General features: G+C 39.6%; 1 protein-coding gene across 1 annotated transcript in view; it reads right to left on the bottom strand.

Moving 5' to 3' along the window:
• LOC118622464 (phosphatidylinositol 3,4,5-trisphosphate 3-phosphatase TPTE2-like) overlaps positions 1-17,399 on the bottom strand; it is a 97,337-nt gene that overhangs the window by 38,444 nt on the left and 41,494 nt on the right. Inside the window, exon 9 of the mRNA XM_036249810.1 lies at positions 1,136-1,197. Within this exon, the coding sequence (XP_036105703.1) occupies positions 1,136-1,197 (62 nt within the window). The remainder of the gene's footprint in view (positions 1-1,135; positions 1,198-17,399) is intronic.

The raw sequence follows: 17,399 nt of genomic DNA, 5'->3' as shown, positions 1-17,399 counted from the left end.
CAACCTTTTCTATCTCATGGCACATTAACTAATTACCAAAATTCTCACAAAAAATAGGTATACTTTTGATTCAATCACACCGAACAACTATTGTTGTGTGGCTGTTGTCATTTTTTTATTTGACTGTCTAAGGGAAAAGAGGTCAGTGCCCCTGACTAAATAGGTATTGCATGTTTTAAAAATTCTTGCAGCACCCCAATGTGCAGTGGCGCACCGGTTGAAAATCACTGTCCTAGTACATTCCTTTTTATAAGCTGTGTGCCTCAAATTAGAAAAGGAAGTGGTGGAATTAGAACATTGTGCATTGTGCACGACCCACACCTTCTCTTCACTCCACCGTAGGCCAGATGAGGAGCAGAGCTACTGGGAGTGTGTCTTCTAAATGGTAACTTCTCAGCGATATCATGGCAGAAAAAAAGACTGAGAACCCTGACTGAGTAGAACCAGCCCACCCCGTCTTCTCAGAAATTCCAGAGGGCACAGACCCCACAGATAGTGACTATGCAAAAATAACACTCAGGAGAGACTTTGTTCTGAGTTAGAAAACACCACCTTTTATCTACCCAGCACTTCTAAGGATCAAAGTCCTTTAGTGAACTTCCTTAATCAATCTTGATATTTTTCTTGTGAGAAAGGAAGTCCCATAATTAGAGTTACAGCATGACCAGACTCGGTGAGACAGGTGAAGCATCTTGATTGCTAAGCTTTTTTGCACTTGCGTAACTCAACCTTACTTCACCTTAATCTCACCCCTATTGGGTCCTGTCTTTATTTAAAATGTTGATATTGTATATATCATGGACTTGGTTGCATTAATTTTGATTTTTAAAAATACTGCATTTGAATATTATTTATCTTAACTATGAGTATTTTGGCATTCTCTTACATTTGTGCCTGAGGCAAGTGTTTCACTGACCTCACCCTAGTCCCGGCCAGGTAAGAGGTATCTAGGTCAGTTGTGACTAACTCAAGTGAAACAAGGAAGTGTTAAAACCATGCTTCCTAATAACAGCCTCTCCAATTACAATTTCATTTAATACCACAGCTCAAACAATCATCTTATCCTACCAGTGACATTTCAGAACTAGCAAATTCAACCAGCATAAAACAAAGTTTGTAGTAACAGCTTTTATACCTCTGCAGTTAAAAATATTTCACAGGTAATAAGGCAGGCACAAACCATAGTTCCAGTTCTTCCTAGAAAAGAAAATAAGTTAGTTCATGAACCATGTTTATGGTAGTACATGGTGTAAAAATACTGTCAGAAATATTCAGAGGTCATTTGGCATTGATTTTCTTATACCCTGAAAGTGCTTGTTCAGAAAATTTCAAGTCACAACTAGCTGATGCTGCCTCACTGCTCTGAAGTTCCACCAGTTCTTCCTAACCACGCTCATGGACAAGCAAGTATGTGCTTGTGTGTATTATTCTTGACTCACTGCTGCTGGGGACTACAGACATTGGCAGAGGCAACCAGCTCTCTTAGGACTCTAACACTACCAAGCTATTCACCAGTTAAGAACTAATTACAGGCCCTGGCTGGTTTGGCTCAGCAGTTAGAGCGTCAGCCCGCAGACCAGAGAGATCTGGTTCAGTTCCCGCTAAGGGCACATACCTCAGTTGCAGTTTGTCCCCAACCAAGGTTGGGGTAGTGTGGGTGGCAGCCAGTTGATGTGTCTCTCTCGTGTCAATGTTTCTCTCTCTCTCTCTCTCTCCCTCCCTCCCATTCTATCTCAAGATAAATGCAAAAGTATCCTCAGGTGAGGATTAAAAAAAGAAAAAGAATTACAAGAGGAGAGAAGAAGGTGGCCGAATAGGCAGACCTTTCTTGCACTTCCTCCCAGGGCCAGACTGGAAATAAACCTAAGTTGAGGCCTTGGCCAGTTTGGCTTAACGGTTAGAGCATCTGCCCATAAACCAAAGAGTCTCAGCTCGATTCCAGTTAAGGGCATGTACCTCAGTTGCAGTTTGGTCCAAACCTGGTTGGGGGTCTTGTGGAAGGTTGGGGGTCTTGTGGAAGGCAACCAATGAGGGTGTCCTTCTCACACCCATGTTTCTCTCTCTCTCTCTCTCTCTCAATCTTTCTCTCCCCCTCCCTCCCAGTCTATCTGAAGATAAATGGGAAAGTATCCTCATGGTACATGTACACAATGGAATACTATGCAGTTGTAAGAAAGAAAGATCTCTTATCATTTGAGACGACACGAAGGCACCTGGAGAGTATTATGCTAAGCGAAACAAGCCAAGCAGAGAAAGGCAAATATCACATGATCTCACTTATTTGTGGAATATAATGAACTAAACAAACTGATAAACAAAATTGACCCAGAGACATAGAGGTAGGGTAGAGACTGACAAACCCCAGAAGAGGGGATGTTGGGGGGGTGGGGGGGAGAGAAACCACAGAACTTATATGCATGTATGCATAATCAATGGACATAGACAACAAAGCTGGGAAGGGGTGGGGGGATGGGGAGGAGGGTGTCAATGGGGGAAAAAGGAGAAACATCTGTAACAAAAACAAATTAATAAAAATAATTTAAAAAAAACTAAATTGGAAAACATTCACTCAGAATCACCAACTAAGGTATAGCCAAGGAGGACATTTATATTATAGCAAGGAAGGGCAGAAACCACCTGAAGACTGGGAGGAAGGGTGATGTCTTGAGAGGGAGGATGGAGGCTTGGACCCCAGGCTGGGCTCCCCAGGCTGGAGCCAGAGCTGAGAACAGCAGCCCACATAACATCTAGGAGTGAAAGGTGGCAGGGCTTCTGGCCACCAAGCACACTGGAGCCAGTGGGAGATAAACTCACAGTTTTTTTAACAAAACAAAAATCCAGAGCAAGGATTTCATTTGCAGCTACTCACCCCAGGCTTCAGTGGAGGGAGAACAGTGTAGACTGGAGGTGCCTGAGGAGAGGCTGGGTGGGAAGCAGTGCAGGGAGATGTGGAAAGGCAGCAGCTGGGAGGGCAGCCTGGTGACCTGAATCTAGTCATACCTCCCTCAAACCAAAGTGGCCATTATTCCTGAGAGGCTCTGGCCCCTCCCAGAACCCACAGCTCAGGAAAAGGAAAACACCCGCTCTTGGGGATACAGCTCATCCTACCCTCAGGAACCCTGCCTGCCACACCCTGTATCTCAACCTCTTCAGAGGAGACAGCAGTAGAGGCCAATTGGTTTGAACTATCTCATGGAGTGTCAGTGACTGGTTTGGGGGTGGGTCCCTCTGCCCCACTGTCCTGGCAACTTGACTGGTGCTTCTCCATCACGGGAGAGCTGATAGAAATTCCCAATTTCCAGCTGATTCCACTGGACAACAGAGATACAAGGATCTCTGCCCAACTGAGGACAGGGAAATATTCTGGGTCACTCTCAGAGAATAGCTCTGGAATGGGAAAACACACCACCACTTTCCCTAAAATGTGGATGGCCCCTCACACTCATGTGAAACCCAGAGGTCTTATATTCTTAATTCCACCTAAAGCCATTTGAAAAATAGACTTTTCAGTGATTAATATTGACAGATGGCTGGCATGGGAATGCAGGTGGAGGCTGAGCCCAGGGACCAGGGGAAGTTTTCTGAACCATCCCGTGGCCTGGTGGTGCTAACAATCCAGCCTTAGAGTGCAGGTTGCCCCTCCTGCACGCGGCCAAGTTCTATGGGAACAGACACAGACTATGGATAACTTAAAGCTTTGAAGAGATTGCTTAGAGCTGAAAATGGCTAGCACCTAAGTACTTTCTAGGAGGCCCAGAATTGTCAGACAAAACAGTCAGCCTCATCCACCATGACCAAGTGGAATTCATCCCAGGGATGTAAGGCTGGTACAATATTCGCAAATCAAAAAATATGATATACCACATAAATAAAATGAAGAATAAAAACCACATGATAATATCAATAGATGCTGAAAAAGCCTTCAACAAAATCCAGCATCCATTTCTGATAAAAACGCTGGGCAGTGTGGGAATAGAGGGATCATATCTAGACATAATAAAGGCCATCTATGAAAGACCTACAGCCAACATCATACTCAATGGGCAAAAACTAAAAGCATTTCCCTTAAGAACAGGAACAAGGCAAGGATGCCCATTTTCCCCACTCCTATTTAACATAGTACTGGAAGTCTTAGCCACAGCAATCAGACAGGAAGAAAAAATAAAAGGGATCCAAATTGGAAAGGAGGAAGTGAAATGGTCATTATTTGCAGATGACATGATACTGTACATAGAAAACCCCAAAGATTCCACCAAAAGTTTACTAGACTTAATAAATGAATTTGGCAAAGAAGCAGGATACAAAATTAATGTCAAGAAATCTATGGCATACTTATACACCAATGATGAACTCACAGAAAGAGAAACTAAGAAAACAATCCCATTTACCATTGCGGCAAAAAATTAAGATACCTAGGAATAAACTTAACCAAAGAAATAAAGGACCTATTCACAGAAAACTACAGGTCATTGAAAAAAGAAATAGAGGAAGATATAAAAAAGTGGAAGCACATACCCTGTTCATGGATTGGAAGAATTAACATCATTAAAATGTCCATATTACCCAAAGCAATCTATAGATTCAATGCAATCCCGATCAAAATACCAACGGCATACTTCACAGAATTAGAACAATTACTTCAAAAGTTCATATGGAACCAAAAAAGGCCTCGAATAGCCACAGAAATCTTGAAAAGGAAGAACAAAGTTGGAGGGATCACAATACCAGATTTCAGGTTATACTACAAAGCCACTATAATCCAAACAGCCTGGTAGTGGCACAAGAACAGGTATATAGACCAGTGGAACAGAATAGAGAACCCAGAAATGGACCCAAGGCAATATGCTCAATTAATATTTGACAAAGGTGGCAAAAGCATACAGTGGAGTAAGGACAGCCTCTTTAATAAGTGGTGCTGGGAAAATTGGACAGCTACTTGCAGAAAATGAAACTTGACCATCAATTTACACCCTACACCAGAATAAACTCAAAATGAATAAAAGACTTAAATGTAACTCATGAATCCATAAAAATCCTAGAAGAGACTGTGGGCAACAAAATTTCAGACATTATACGCAGCAGAATTTTTACTGACACATCACCTAAGGCAATAGAAACAAAGGAGAAAATGAACACATGGGACTACATCAAACTCAAAAGCTTCTGCACAGTGAAAGATACAATCATCAAAATGGAAAGGCTACCCACTGTCTGGGAGAGCATAATTGCCAATGATATATCAGATAAGGGGTTAATTTCCAATACATATAGAGTGCTCATACAACTCAACAAAAGGAAGACAAAGAATCCAATTAAAAAAATGGGCAGAGGAACTAAATAGACACCTCTCCAAACAGGACATACAAATGGCTAAAAAACATATGAAGAAATGCTCATCATCACTAATCATCAGAGAGATGTAAATCAAAACAACAATGAGGTATCACCTCACACCTGTCAGAATGGCCGCCATCAAAAATCATCAAACAACAAGTGTTGGCGAGGGTGTGGAGAAAAGGAGACTCTAGTGCACTGCTGGTGGGAATGCAGACTGGTGCAGCCACTATGGAAAACAATATGGTGTCACCTCAAAAAATTAAAAATTGATCTTCCATTTGACCCAGTGATCCCACTTCTAGGAATAGGCCCTAAGAAGCATAAAACACCAATCAGAAAGAATATATGTACCCCCATCTTTGTAGCAGTACTATTTACAATCTCTAAGATCTGGAAATAGCCCAAGTGTCCATCAGTAGACGAATGGATCAAAAAGCTGTGGTACATATACACAATGGAGTACTACGCAGCGGTAAAAAAGAAAGATCTCTTATCCTTTGAGACTACATGGAGGGACCTTGAAAGTATCATCCTAAGTGAAACAAGCCAAACAGAGAAAGACACGTTTCATATGATCTCACTTATTTGTGGAATATAATGAACATAACAGTTTGAGGAATGGGGTAGTCCCAGAGACGCGGAAGCGGGGTACAGACTGACAATCCCCTAAGGAGGGGGGAGGTGGGGGAGGGATGAACCACAGAACTTATATGCATGTATGCATGAACAGTGGACATGGACAACAATCTGGGAAGGGGCAGGGAGGGAGGGGGAGGGGGGAATCAGTGGGGGGAAAAGGAGAAACATCTGTAACAAAAATTAATCAATAAAAAATAAAAATAAAAAAAATAAAAATAAAAACAGTCAGCCTCAGTCACCCGAAGAGCAGGATCCAAAGGGAGCTCCCAGGAGGCACTAAACTCTGCTGAGATGAATAGCACTTCAATTTTTTTTTGCATTATTTTCTTTATTGATTTATTATTTTAGTCTCTCTGCTTTTTTTTTCATATCGCTATTTTTATCTCCCCCTTTCTTACTTTTTAAAATTCTTTCTCCTCTTTTTTTATTTTCTTCTTTTAAAATTAATTTATTTATTTTCATTACAGATGCCCCCCCCCCATCCCACCACCCACCCCTCAGCATTGTTGTCTATGTCCATTGGTTTCGCATACATGCATATAAGTTCTGTGGGTTATCTCATGACCACTGCCCCCCCTCCCCAGCTCCCTTATCTAAAGTTTGTCAGTCTGAACTGTATTCCTTTCTATGACTCTGGGTGTATTTTGTTTATCAGCTTTTTTTATTTATTTTTTGTATATTCCACAAATAAGTGAGATCACATGGTATTTCTCTTTCTCTGCTTGGCTTATTTCACTTAGGATAGTACTCTCCATGTCCCTCCATGTCGTCTCAAAGGATACGAGATCTTTCTTTCTTACAGCTGCATAGTACTCCATTGTGTATATGTACCACAGCATTTTTATCCATTCATCTATTGATGGACACCTGGGCTCTTTCTAGATCTTAGCAATTGTAAATAGTGCTGCTATGAACATAGAAGTACATGTATTCTTTCAGATTGGTGTTTCAGGTTTCTTAGGATATATTCCTAGAAGTGGGATCACTGGGTCAAATTGCAGTTCAATTTTCAATATTTTGAGGAAACACCATATTGATTTCCATATGCACCAGTGTACATTTCTATCAGCAGTGTAGTAGAGTCCCCTTTTCTCCACACCCTCACGAACACTTGTTATTTGATGATTTGTTGATGGCAGCCATTTTGACAGGTGTGAGGTGACACTCTATTGTTGTTTTAATTTGCATCTCTCTGAGGACTAGTGATGTTGAACGTTTTTTTCATATGTCTCTTGGCTATTTGTATGTCCTGTTTAGAGAGGTGTCTCTTTAAGTTCTCTGCCCAATTTTTAATTGGGTTCTTTGTCTCCTTTTGTTGAGTTGTATGAGTACTCTACCTATTTTGGAAATTAACCCCTTATCTGATGTATCGTTGGCAATTATGCCATCTCATATAGTGGGATCCCTTTCCATTTTGATGGTTGTTTCTTTTGCTGTGCAGAAGCTTTTTAGTTTGATGTAGTCCCATTTATCACCTTTTCCTTTTTTCCTCTTGCATTAGGCGTTGTATCAGTGAAAATTCTGCTGCGTGTAATGTCTGAAATTTTGTTGCCTACATTTTCTTCTGAGATTAATATGGATTCATGAGTCACATTTAAGTCTTTTATCCATTTTGGGTTCATTCTTGTGTATGGGTGTAAGTTGATGGTCTAGCTTTTTTTTTTTTTTTTTTTGCGTGTAGCCGTCCAATTTTCCCAGCACTATTTATTAAAGAGGCTGTCTTTACTCCATAATATGCTCTTGCCACCTTTGTCAAATATTGATTGAGGATAATATCTTGGGTCTATTTCCAGGTTCTATGTTCTGTTACATTGATCTACAGGCCTGTTCTTGTGCCAGTACCAGGCTGTTTTGATTACAGTGGTTTTGTAGTATAACCTGATATCCAGTATTGTGATCCCTCCAACTTCGTTCTTCTTTTTCAAGATTGCTGTGGCTATTCGGGGTCTTTTTTGGTTCCATATAAACTTTTGAAATATTTGTTCTGGTTCTGTGAAATATGTTGTTGGTATTTTGATGGGGATTGCATTAAATCTATAGATTGCTTTGGGTAATATGGACATTTTAATAATGATAATTCTTCAAATCCATGAACAAGGTATATGCTTTCACATTTTTATATCTTCCTCTGTTTCTTTTATCAATGTCTTATAGTTTTCTGAAAATAGGTCCCTTACTTCTTTGGTTAAGTTTATTTCTAGGTGTCTTAATTTTTTTGCCACAGTGGTAAATGAAATTTTTTTTAGCTTCTGTTAGTTCATTATTGGTGTATAAGAATGCTGTCAAGCCCTGGCCGGTTTGGTTCAGCGGTTAGAGTGCCGGCCTGTGGTCCTGAGAGACCCGGGTTCAGTTCCCGCTAAGGGCGCATACCTCGGTTGCAGTTTGTCCCCGGCCATGGTTGGTCGTGCGGGTGGCAGCCACTCGATGTGTTCCTTTCACATCGATGTTTCTCTCTCTCTGTGTTCCTCTCTCTCCCTCCCACTCTACCTGAACAAAAAATGGAAAAATGTCCTCGGGTGAGGATAAAAAAAAAAAAAAAAGAATGCTGTCAATATCTTGATGTTAATTTTGTATCCTGCTACTTTGGCAAATTTGTTTATTAAACCTAGATTTTTGATGGAGTCTTTAGGGTTTTCTATGTATAATATCATGTCACCTCCAAATAATGACAGTTTCACTTTCAAATTTGGATCCCTTTTATTTTTTTTTTCTTGTCTAATTGCTGTGGCTAAGACTTTCAGTGCTATGTTAAATAAGAGTGGAGAAAGTGGGCATTCCTGTCTTGTTCCTGTTCTTAGGGGAAATTCTTTTGGTTTTTACACCTTAAGTATGATGTTGGCTGTAAGTCTTTCATATATGTCCTTTATTATGTCGAGATATGATCCCTCTATTCCCAGATTGCTGAGCATTTTTTCAGAAATGGGTGTTGGATTTTGTTGAATGCTTTTTCAACATCTATTGATAAAATCATATGGTTTTAATCTTTCATTTTGTTTATGTGGTGTATCACATTTATTGATTTGTGAATATTGTACTATCCTTGCATCCCTGGGATGAATCCCACTTGGTCATAGTGAATGATTTTTTAATATATTGCTGGATTTGATTTGCTAATATTTTATTAAGGATTTGGCATCTATGTTCATCAGGGATATTGACCTGTATTTTTCTTTGATTGTAGTGTTTTATCTGGTTTTGGAATTAGAATTATGCTGGCCTCATAAAATGAGTTTGGAAGTCTTCCTTCTTCTTGACTTTTTTGCCATAGTTTGAGGAGAATGGGTGTTAGTTTTTCTTGAATGTTTGGTAAAACTCTACTGTGAAGCCATCCAGGCCCACACATTTTTTTTGTGTGTGTGTGCTGTGAGATTTTTAATAACATCTTCAATCTCCTTAGCTGTTATTGGTCTGTTTTCAAGTTTTCTCTCTTTCTGGTTCAGTTTTGGGAGCCTATGTGTTTCTAAAAATTTGGCCATTTTGCCTAGACTGTCCAATTTGTTGGTTAATGATTCTTTGTATTTCTGTGGTGTCAGTTGTTATTTCTCCTCTTTTGTTTCTGATTTTGTTTATTTGGGTCTTTTCTCTTTGTCTCCTAGTGAGTCTAGCTAAAGGTCCATGAATCTTGTTTATCTTTTCAAAGAACCAGCTCTTTGTTTCATTGATTTATTCAATGGTATTTTTAGTTTTTCTGTCATTTTTTTCTGCTCTCATCTTTACTATTTCTTTCCTTCTACTTGCTCTAGATTTTTGTTTGTTTGTTTGTTTGCTATCTAGTTCTTTAAGTTGTGATGTTGGATAGTCAATCAAAATTTTTCTTGTTTCCTCAGGTAGACCTGTAGTGCTATGAACTTCCCTCTCAGGACTGCTTTCACTGCATCCCTTAGATATTGTGTGATTGTGTGTTCGTTTTCATTGATTTCCAGGAAGTTTTTAATTTCTTCCTTGATCTCCTTGGTAACCTATTCATTGTTTAATAACATGCTTTTTAGCCTCCAAGTGTTTGAATGTTTTTGTTGTAATTGAGTTCTAGTTTCATGCCATTGTGATCTGAGAAGTTGATTGATATGATTTCAATCTTCTTGAATTTTTAGACTTATTTTGTGTCCTAACATGTGCTCTATCTTTGTATCTTTGAAAATGTCCTGTGTGCCCTTGAGAAGAATGTGAATTCTGTGTTTTGTGGTGTAATTCTCTGTACATATCTATTAAATCCATTTGAGCTAGTGCATCATTTAGAGTCTCTGTATCCTTGTTAATTTGTTTTGTCTAGAGGATCTATCCAGTGATGTCAGTGGCAGTGTTGAAGTCCCCTGCTATGATTGCATTGCTGTTGATTTCTCCTTTGTAGTCCTCCAGAAGTTTTTTTTTTGTTTGTTTTGTTTTTAATATTTATTGTTGGATGTAAAATGTATTACAGATGTTCCACATTTTTCCCCCATTGACCCCCTCCTCCCCACTCCTGTCTCCTCCCACCTTTTCCCACACTATTGTCTGTGTCCATTGGTTATGCATATAAATTCTTTGGTTTATTTCTTTCCACTCCCCCAACCCCTTTCCCTTTGAGGTTTGTCAGTCTAGCAATGAATTTGTACTTCTTAATCTCTTCACCTTTTTCACCCATTCCCCCAACACCCCTCCCAATTGGCAACCAACAAAATGTTCTCTGTATCTATGAGAATGTTTCTGTTCTACCTGTTCATCTTGTTTGTAGATTCCATTGTTGATAGATATGTATTCATTGCCATTTTGTTTGTTCATATATTTTATCTTTTTCTTCAAAAAGACCCTTCATCATTTCATATAATAATGGTTTGGTAGTGATGAACTCCTTTAACTTTTTCTTGTCTGGAAAAGTTTTTATATGGCCATCGATTCTAAATGACAGCTTTGCAGGATAGAGTAATCTTGGTTGTAGGTTCTTGCTTTTCATCACTCTGAATATTTCTTCCCACTCCCTTCTGGCCTGCAAAGTTTCTTTTGAGAAATCAGCTGACAGCCTAGAAGTTTTTAAGTATATTTTGGTGCTCTTTATTGGTTGCATATATGTTCACCAAGGTTATATTCCTGTTGGACAGTTCCTTTCAATATTATGTAGTGGCCTTCTTTGTCTCTAGTTATGGCCTTCATTTTAAAGTCTATTTTATCGGATATGAGTATTGCTACCCCAGTTATTATTTTTTTTCTTTTTCTTTGCTTGGAAGATTGTTTTCCATCCCTTCACTTTCAACCTATGTGAGTCTTTTGTTGTGAGTTGAGTCTCTTGTAAACAACATATATATGAGTCATGCTTTCTTATCCTATCAGCTACTCTATGTGTTTTGACCAGAGTGTTTAGTCTATTCACATTTAAGGTTATTATTGATATGTACTTATTTCTTGCCATTTTTGTTTATTGTGGTTACATTTTTCTTTCTATTTCTCCTGTTAATTACAGCAGTCCTTTTAACATTTCTTGCAGTGCTGCTTTGGTGCTATTATATTCCTTTAGCTTTTTTTTTTTTTTTTTTTTGTCTGAAGCTCTTTATTTTACCTTCTATTTTTAATGATAGCCTGTTGGATAATGCAGTCTTGGATTCAGATCCTTGTTTTCATTACCTTGATTATTTCATGCCATTCCCTTCTGGCCTGTAGTGTTTCTATGGAGAAGTCAGCTGAGAGACTTATGGGATTTCCTTTGTAGATAACCTGTTGCTTACCTCTTGCTGCCTTTAGGATTCTCTCTTTGTCTTTAATTTTTGGCATTTTAATTACTATGTGTCTTGGTGTGGGCCTGTTTGGGTTCTTCTTCCTCGGGGCTCTCTGTGCTTCTTGAACTTGTACACCTTTTTTTCCTACCAAGTTAGGGAAGTTTTCTGGCACTATTTCTTCAAATATATTCTCCAACTCTTGGTCAGTTTCTTCTTCTTCTGGAATTTCTATGATGTGGATGTTGTTACGTTTATATTGTCCCATAGTTCTCTTAGGTTATCTTCCTGTTTTTAATTGTTTTTTTTTTTTTGTTTTGGTTTTCTGATTGGGTGATTTTTTTCACCTTGTCTTCTAATTCACTGATCTGATACTTGGCATTCTCCACTCTGCTGGTTATTCCTTCCAGTGTGTTCTTTATTTCTGCTATGTCATTCTTCATTTCCAATTGGTTGGTCTTCATTGCTTTTATATCTTTACTCATGCTGTTGAGATTCCTCATGATTATTATTCTGAACCTTCCTTCTTATATCTTACTCAATTTTCTTTCATTTATTTTATCTTCTGTCAAATTATCTTGTTCTTTCATTTGGGATTTGTTTCTTCATTTCATCATTTTGGCTGTCTCAGTAGGTTTTGGAGCCTGAGAAAATTTTCCTGTGGATGTTGGTGTTCCACTGGTTGTGGCTTTCTCTACTGGGTTTGGATGAGTGTGGGAGGACCCACGTTAAACACCACTGTCAAGTCTTACTTTCCTGGGTAGATTTGCAAGCCCAGGAAAGATTCATTTATTCTCTAGCTTTTTTCCTGGAGGTTATTAATCTCAGTTACTTTATGAGCCTTGGGTTATAGCCCTCAGCTGACTGTAAAAACCCCTCAGGTGTTCAGAGTAAGAGGATTTTCAGTCGGTGGGGCAAAAGCTTGCTGACACTTAATGAGCCTCAATTTGCATCTCTCTGGCCTGGCTGAGTGATGTTAAATTCCTGAGGGAGGGGCTTTGGCTTCTTCCTGGGGCTCTGGAAAGAGGCTCTTGGAGTAATATGGCTACTGTTCTATGAGGGAGTGATTCAGCACAAAACTCCCAGTGCCTTCCAAATCCTGAGTTTCTCAACACAGTTCTTGTTCAGTCTGCCCCTCTCTGCCAGAGCCCAAGATAGGTGGCTGTAGCGAATTCCTATCTGCACTGTGGAGCTGGCTTGGAATTTTAACCCCAAGGGAGCTGCTCACAGCTAAAACAGCTGCTGTTCATGGGCTCCCAGACTGCTCTCTCATGCGCTGCATTTCCTACCAGGCTTATGTTTATGTGGGTCCTCTCCAGCTGCTTTTTCTGTTGGTTTTTCACCATAATTTGTCCTTATTTTAGTTGTAATTCCAGTTTGTAATTCCAGACCATCCTGGGAGATGGTCTGTGTACCTTCCATTCATTCTGCTGCCATTTTGGAATTCTTTTCTTATATTTTGTCTTTCAACTTTCTCCTCTATTTTCCTTTCCATAATTTTTTCTTCCTCTTTTCTTTCATTCAGTTTTCCTCCCCCTATTTTTTTTTTTTTTCACAAAATGGTTTAATTGATTCTTCAGAGAGAAAGGAAGGGAGAGAGAGAGAGAAACATTCATGTGAGAGAGAAACATTGATCAGCTGCCTCCTGCATGCCCCCTCTTGGGGATCCAGCCTGATACTCAGGCATGAGCCCTGACCAAGAATCAAACTGGGACCTCTCAGTTCATGCGATGATACTTAATCCACTGAGCCACACAGGCCTGGCCCTTCCCCTATTTTTTACTACTTTCTATCTTTCACCTCTGCTCTTTAATATTACTTTTTTCTTTTCTCCTATTATTATTCTTCTCTTTTCTTTTTCCTAATTATATCTTCTTTTGTTGTTATAGGGGTCTTTTGTATGTTTGTTTTGTTTCTTGTTTTATTTTGTTGTGTTCTGTTTAGTTCTCTTAGCACCCACACAGCAGCTCACCTAACGTGCTTGTGAGTGAACCTCATGGTCAGCCAGCCTGAGAGGTGATCCCTCCCATGAACAGGACAACAACATTCAAGGCCCAGTGATAGTAGGAGAGCCTAATAACTCACTTAAGGGTCATTCCTAGAGCACCCAGCTCAGCATATCTAAGAGATTGTACCACTGGGTCCCACAAAACACTTAATACACAAGGCCACCTCATGAAGACTAGGAGGCACATCTGTTTGATCTAATACATGGAAATGAATACAAAAGTGAAGAGACAAAGAAACAACCTCCAGATGAAAGAAAAGGAAGAAACTCCAGAAAAAGAGCTAAACAAAATGGAGGCAAGCAATTTATCATATATAGAGTTCAAAGTAATGATTATAAGGATGCTCAAGGAGCTCAGTAAGAATTTCAAGAATCTTACTGGGAACCACGACAGCATGAAACAAGAAATCTAAAACATAAGTAAGAATCAGTCCAAAATAAAGAATAACATCTGACAACACCACCACACTGGATACATCAAAATTACAACTAAACTACAGAAAAACCATCATTGAGAACCATCTGCAATGGAGCTGAATGGAAGTCCTACAACTACAAAATTAAAGAAGAAGCCACATTGAAACTGGTAAGAAGGGCAAGACTCAGAGAGGCTGATCCCATACTCACATGTGGAGAATAAAAAATTCAGGAAGGATACATCAGCTGTGAATGTCCTCCCTGAAGAGTGAAGGGTCCTCATCTCAAAGCAGGCCTCCCATGCCCAGCTTAGGGTTTCAGTGCCAGGAAGAGAAGTTCCCATAACATTGGCTATAAAAACCAGTGGGAACTGAGGCTGAGGGAGGCTGAGGCTTCTAGAATCCCAGGCAGTTCCTCTTAAAGGGCCCAAACACAGACTTACTCAGACTCGTTCCCTCCAGACCCCAGTATGGAGGAGGCAGCTTGAGAGGCATCGGAGACGTATGGGGAAGAACTGAGTTGTTTGGCATCAGGGAGAGCTGAAGAGGCAACTTTCTCCTGGACAGCCATGCTAGTAGAGGCTGTTGTTTCTTTGGTGAGCCCTTCCCTCATTGGGCTGGCAGATGGGTGTCATATCTAAGACTCCAGCAACCTGGCTCACACTGTTTGCCCTGCCCTAGTGATTCCTTGAGGCTCTGACCCACCCAACTTTCAAGTCTACCCAAGTTGTTTCCAGTGGCTTTGCCATAGGATTGGCCTGTATGGGCTCCTGCTTCATATTTTCCAAAATTCCCTCAAACAAGAAGTATCTGGCCTCAGTGAGCCCCACACCTCTCACTAAGTGGCCCCAGGCCTGGACTACCAATAGCCCGCCTTGGTTAATAGCTTGGCTTTGTCTGGGCACCTCCATGCCAACACATGTAGTAGCCATATGCAGATAACTCTGTAACTTATGCCTGGTGGCCTCAAGCAGAACACAGGCAGTGGCTGACATTGCCCTAGAACCAGCACACTCAGTGGACATCTTCAGACCATATTGAAGTATCAGCACTCAACTACCTCCACAAGCAACACAATCAAGGAGCGGACTTAGTGCATACCAGAGCCCTGCTAAAGTAAGTCTTGCTCTGTGTGGTGGGCCTCTGCACAGCTGATCTTCCAAGGCAGTCACAGGTCGATGGTCAGTGGGCACAGCCAGTCCTTGCAGCTGATTAGCCTGAATAAATCCCTCCCATTGACATTCCAACAGCAATAAAGACTCAATTACAATAGAAGGGTGTACAGTCTACACAAGATTTGTGCCTGAGGGCCCAGCTGGGATGATCAGGAAGGTTGTGTCACTGGACCCCACAAAACACCTACTACAATAGGATACCATACCAAGCCTAGGAGAAATAGCAGTTCTACCTCATACATAGAAACAAACACAGGGACTCAGAGAAACATGAGGAGACAAAAAAAAAATGTTGCAAATAAAAGGATAGAACAAAACTCTAGGCAAAGAATAAAACAGTAAAGCAATCTAACAGATGCAGAGTTCAAAACACTGTTTATAAGGATGCTCAAGGAACTTAGTGAAGACCTTTAGGGCATAAAAAAGGACCAGTCAGAAATGAAGGGTGCACTAAATGTAATAAAATAAAAGTTTACAGAGAATCAGTAGTAGAATAGGTGAAGCAGAGAAGAAAACTATGAATTTGGAATATAAAGAATAAAAAAATAATCAGAACACAAAAAGAAAAAGGAATCTGAAAACTGGGGATAGTGTAAGGAGCATCTGGGACAACTTCATGCCTACCAACATTTGCTTCATGGGGTGCCAGAATGAAAAGAGAGAGAGAGCAAGAAACTGAAAACCTATTTGAAAAAATAACAACAGAAAACTTCCCTAACTTGGTGAAGGAAACATACATACACATCCAGGAAGCACAGAGAGTCCCAAACAAGATGAACCCGAAGAGGTCCATGCCAAGACACATCATAATGAAAATGCAAAAGGTTAAAGACAAAGAATCTGAAAAGCAGTAGGAGAAAAGCAGTTAGTTATCTATGAGAAAGCTCTCATAGGACTGTCAGACAATTTCTCAAAAGGAATTTTGCAGGCCAGAAGGGAGTGGCAAGAAATATTCAAAGTGATGAAAAGCAAGGACCTACAACCAAGATTATTCTATCCTGCAAAGCTGTCATTTAGAATCGATGGCCATATAAAGAGTCTTCCAGACAAGAAAAAGCTAAAGGAGTTCATCACCACCACAACAGTATTACATGAAATGATGAAAGGTCTTGAAGAGGAAGATAAAAAATATGAACAATGAAATGGCAATAAATACATATCAACAATTTAATCTACAAACAAAATGAGCAAGCAGAACAGAAATAGACTCATAGATACAGAGAACTTTTTGTTGGTTGCCAGAAGGGGGCTGGGGTGGGGGAGTGAACAAAAAAGGTAAAAGGATTAAGAAGTACAAATTGGTTGTTAGATTGCTGCACCTCAAAGGGAAGGGAGGAGGAAAGAAATAAACCAAAAAACTTCTATGCATATATGCATAACCAATGGACACAGACAATAGTGTGGGGAAGGCAGGAGGTGGGTGAGAGCGGGGAGGAGAGGGTCTGTGGGGAACAAAGGGGGTCATCTCGAATACTTTCAATAATAAATATAAGTAAAAAAAAAAAACACTGGAAAGAATCAAAAGTACATAAATGTGTCAGAAGATCAAATCATTGATTTGGAAGACAAGGTAGAAAAGATAAACACCCAATTAGAGCAGCAAAAAGAAAAAAAAAAACAATTAAAATGCAGGAGAATTGTTTAGGGAACTTTGAGACAACATGAAACAGAACAATTACATTACAGGCCTACCTCAAAAAAAAAAAACAAAAAAAAACAAGAAAAATCTCTAACAATCTACCTAACCCTACAACTAAAATAATTAGAAAGAGAACAAGAAAAGCCCAAAGTAAAAGAAAGTAAATAATAAAAATCAGAATAGAAATAAATGACATTGGGACTAAAAAACCCGAAAAGCAAAAAAAAAAAAAACCAAAAAGAAACAAACAAAACAACCCCTACACATACAATACAAGAGATCAATGAAACCAAGAGCTAGTTCTTTAAAAAACATAATAGGATTGATGAACCTTTAGCCGGACTTATCAAACAATAAAGAGTGAGGATCCAAAGAAAATCAGAAATAAAAGAGGCTAAGTAACAACTGACATCCCAAAAATACAAAGGATTGTAAGAAAATACTTTGACCATCTATATGCCAACAAACGACAACCTGGGCGAAGTGGAAAAATTTCCAGAA

Source organism: Molossus molossus, unplaced genomic scaffold (genome assembly GCF_014108415.1).
Source record: "Molossus molossus isolate mMolMol1 unplaced genomic scaffold, mMolMol1.p scaffold_m16_p_9, whole genome shotgun sequence".
NCBI classification, from domain to species: domain Eukaryota; kingdom Metazoa; phylum Chordata; class Mammalia; order Chiroptera; family Molossidae; genus Molossus; species Molossus molossus.
The sequence above is the reverse complement of the archived record's forward strand: the minus strand, read 5'-3'. Positions and strand labels throughout refer to the sequence as shown.